General features: G+C 48.9%; 1 protein-coding gene across 1 annotated transcript in view; it reads right to left on the bottom strand.

Moving 5' to 3' along the window:
* Nucleotides 1–76: 76 nt before the first annotated feature.
* Nucleotides 77–2,728, bottom strand: part of LOC107300477 (protein hinderin-like) — a gene marked incomplete at both ends in the record, with an annotated part of 9,126 nt that continues 6,474 nt past the window's right edge. The window contains one exon of the mRNA XM_015829804.1: nt 77–181. Coding sequence (XP_015685290.1) covers nt 77–181 — 105 coding nt within the window. The remainder of the gene's footprint in view (nt 182–2,728) is intronic.

Below are 2,728 nucleotides of genomic sequence, written 5' to 3'. Positions count from 1 at the left end.
GTGCTCCTTGCACAAAACATAAAATGTTCTAGCACACAAAAGTCAGGTAACCGGTTGAGTAAAGCCAAGCCCTTACCCGACGCCATCACAAATTCCATTCATGGCTGGCGCCAAGGAGCCCGGTCCCATCTGGGTTTCGCCCAGGAGCACCTCGTCTGAATTGGCGGCGTGGGCTTTGAACCTGCGAGGGGAAAAAAAAGAGCCACCCATCACCATCACAGAACAGAAGGGACCACTTTTATTTGGCCAAGGAATTTGTCTCTGGGGCAAAGCAACCCAGTAATAACAATAATCAGAATATCCAAGTAATAATAATCATTAACAACGATGCCAGTAAGAGAAGGCCGTGGAACAAATGAGAAGGATAAAACGAATACAGCCACACGACGTGGGTAAAAATACACTTAGAGACATTAGACAGCACTGCGAGAATTAGGTGATGGCACTCTGTGTGTGTGTGTGTGTGTGTGTGTGTGTAACTATCTGTGTGTGCCCTACATTGGCATCCTGAGGGAAAAAGTCAAAAAAGTTTACGTTCAGGATGTGGGGGGGGGGGGTCCGTAGATATTGTCACAGCCCTCTTTGTGGTTTGTGCATTGTATAGAGGATCCTCCCCGGAAGACAGGCTGGCTGGGATTGTTTTTTCCTGCAGTCCTAACTCTCCGTTTGGAGTCCGCGTCTCTTCCCCTCTTTTCTTCTAAGAGGTTGGAAGGAGAAGATAGGCCTGAATCCAAGAATATCAGAATAACAGAGCTCTAATTAGATGCCAAGACGTAAGTACTGCCTCTAAATTTAAGTGTCCTTGCGTGCGCATGCACACACACACATACCACAGAATGTGGATCCAAACTTCGAAGTGGTGGAGGGACTGGTGTAAAACAAACACAACAGAGGGCACGGTGTGGTTTGATTTTCTACATCTAACTTACCTAGCTACCTCCCAGCACTGTGGGGCTTCCCTGAGAGGGACAGACAGGGGAGAGGGAGGGAAAGAGGGGGAGAGAGACAGAGGGAAAGGGAGAGGGGGAGGGAAAGGGAGGGAGAGAGAGAGGGAAGGAAAGGGAGAGAGAGGGGGAGAGGGAGAAAGAGAGAGGGGGGAAAAGGGGAGAGAGGAAAAGCCAGAGGGAGNGAAAAGGAGAGAAAGGGAGGGAGGGAAAAGGAGAGAGGGAGAGAAAGGGAAGGAGGGAGAGATCGGGGGAGAGGGAAAGGGAGATGGGAAGGAGGGAGAGAGGGAGGGAAGGAAAGGGAGAGGGGGAAAGAGGAAAAGGCAGCAGGAGAAGGAGAGACAAAGAGGGAAAGGAAGGGAGGGAGGGAAAAGGAGAGAGGGAGGGAAAGGAAAGGAGAGAGGGAGGGAGGAAAGGGAGAGAGGGAAAGAGAGAAGGGGAAAGAGGAAAAGGCAGAGGGAGAAGGAGAAAGAGGGAAAGGGAGAGGGAGAGAAAGGGAGGGAGGGAAAGGGTGAGAGAGCAAGGGAGTGGGAGAGTGGGAGGAAAGGGAGATAAAAGGAGCGAAAGGGAGTGAGAGAATGAAAGTCCACAGCTCCTAAAAGGAAGGTTGCATCTAGCTGTTGGTCCTAATAGTGTGGAAAGAGACCTGGCTATCCACTGTGAACTTAAATCCACAAATCTGTGGGAAGGAGCTGAGCAGACACAATAAAGGGCACCTCAACTCCTCTTTGGGAGGCAGCAGCGTTTCCTTATATGTTTTAGCCTTCAGTCCCCTAATCATCTTTGTTGCTCTTCTCTGTACTCTTTCTAGAGTCTCAATATCTTTTTTTACATCGTGGTGACCAAAACTGGATGCAGTATTCCAAGTGTGGCCTTACCAAGGCCTTGTAAAGCGGTATTAATACTTCACGTGGTATTTATATGTTATTTATATGTAAGGGTATAGGTTTATACATAGGCTGCATGTAGCATGTTTAAATATGTGTTATGGATGTGTACACTTTTGAGAGCAGGCAACAGGGTTTCATTTTTAACATTTGCCAATGTGCCTACAGTAAAAAAAAATAACAATAAAAGTTATCTATCTATTTATCTACCTTATGGGATGGAGCAGACGGGAGGAGGAAAACAAAATTGCAGAGACCTGGCAGAGAGATCTGTGGCTGGGCCCCACTGAGTGCTCTGAGCCCATTTGCAAAACAAAAATGGCCTCCCTTTCCTTTCCTTTCTCCATTTCATCGAAACTCATGTATGGATTAAAGGTTCTTTGATCGTTAAAAAAATCCATCTGCTCCTGCTTAGCTCCTGACCTTGGCTGGTGACCCCAGCCAGCTTCTAAAGCATGCAGCTCTGATAGTCTCGAATCAAACAACAGTTGGAAAAACCATAGTTATATAGATCAGGGCTGCAGGGCGTTGGGGGGGGGGGAACTTTCTGCTCTGGGTGGCTACAAGGTGGTAGATGGTGGCTTGAAGCCTCCCTCCCCCCCTCCCTTTTTCTTTCTCATGGGGGGTGCAAAGACTTACGATATCGTCTTCTTCTAATCCATCTAACCCCTTGACCACCACCACGAGGACTTTTCCCCTTCCCGACTCTGCTGTTGGACCTCCCGCCATGATTTGGAGCTGTATTCCAGGAGGGAACTGCTGGCCCTGCGCGACTCCCCCATCGCGCAGGCATGGCCCAACACGATTCCGAGGGCCAGCCTTAATGAAAGGGTTTGGAACCCCGAGAGGTGGCACTTAGCGGCAGCAGGGAGGGATCTAAGAAGGAGGAAATTATAT

Source organism: Protobothrops mucrosquamatus, unplaced genomic scaffold (genome assembly GCF_001527695.2).
Source record: "Protobothrops mucrosquamatus isolate PMUCROS unplaced genomic scaffold, P.Mucros_1.0 scaffold7198, whole genome shotgun sequence".
In the NCBI taxonomy this organism is placed as follows: Eukaryota; Metazoa; Chordata; class Lepidosauria; order Squamata; family Viperidae; genus Protobothrops; species Protobothrops mucrosquamatus.
The sequence above is the reverse complement of the archived record's forward strand: the minus strand, read 5'-3'. Positions and strand labels throughout refer to the sequence as shown.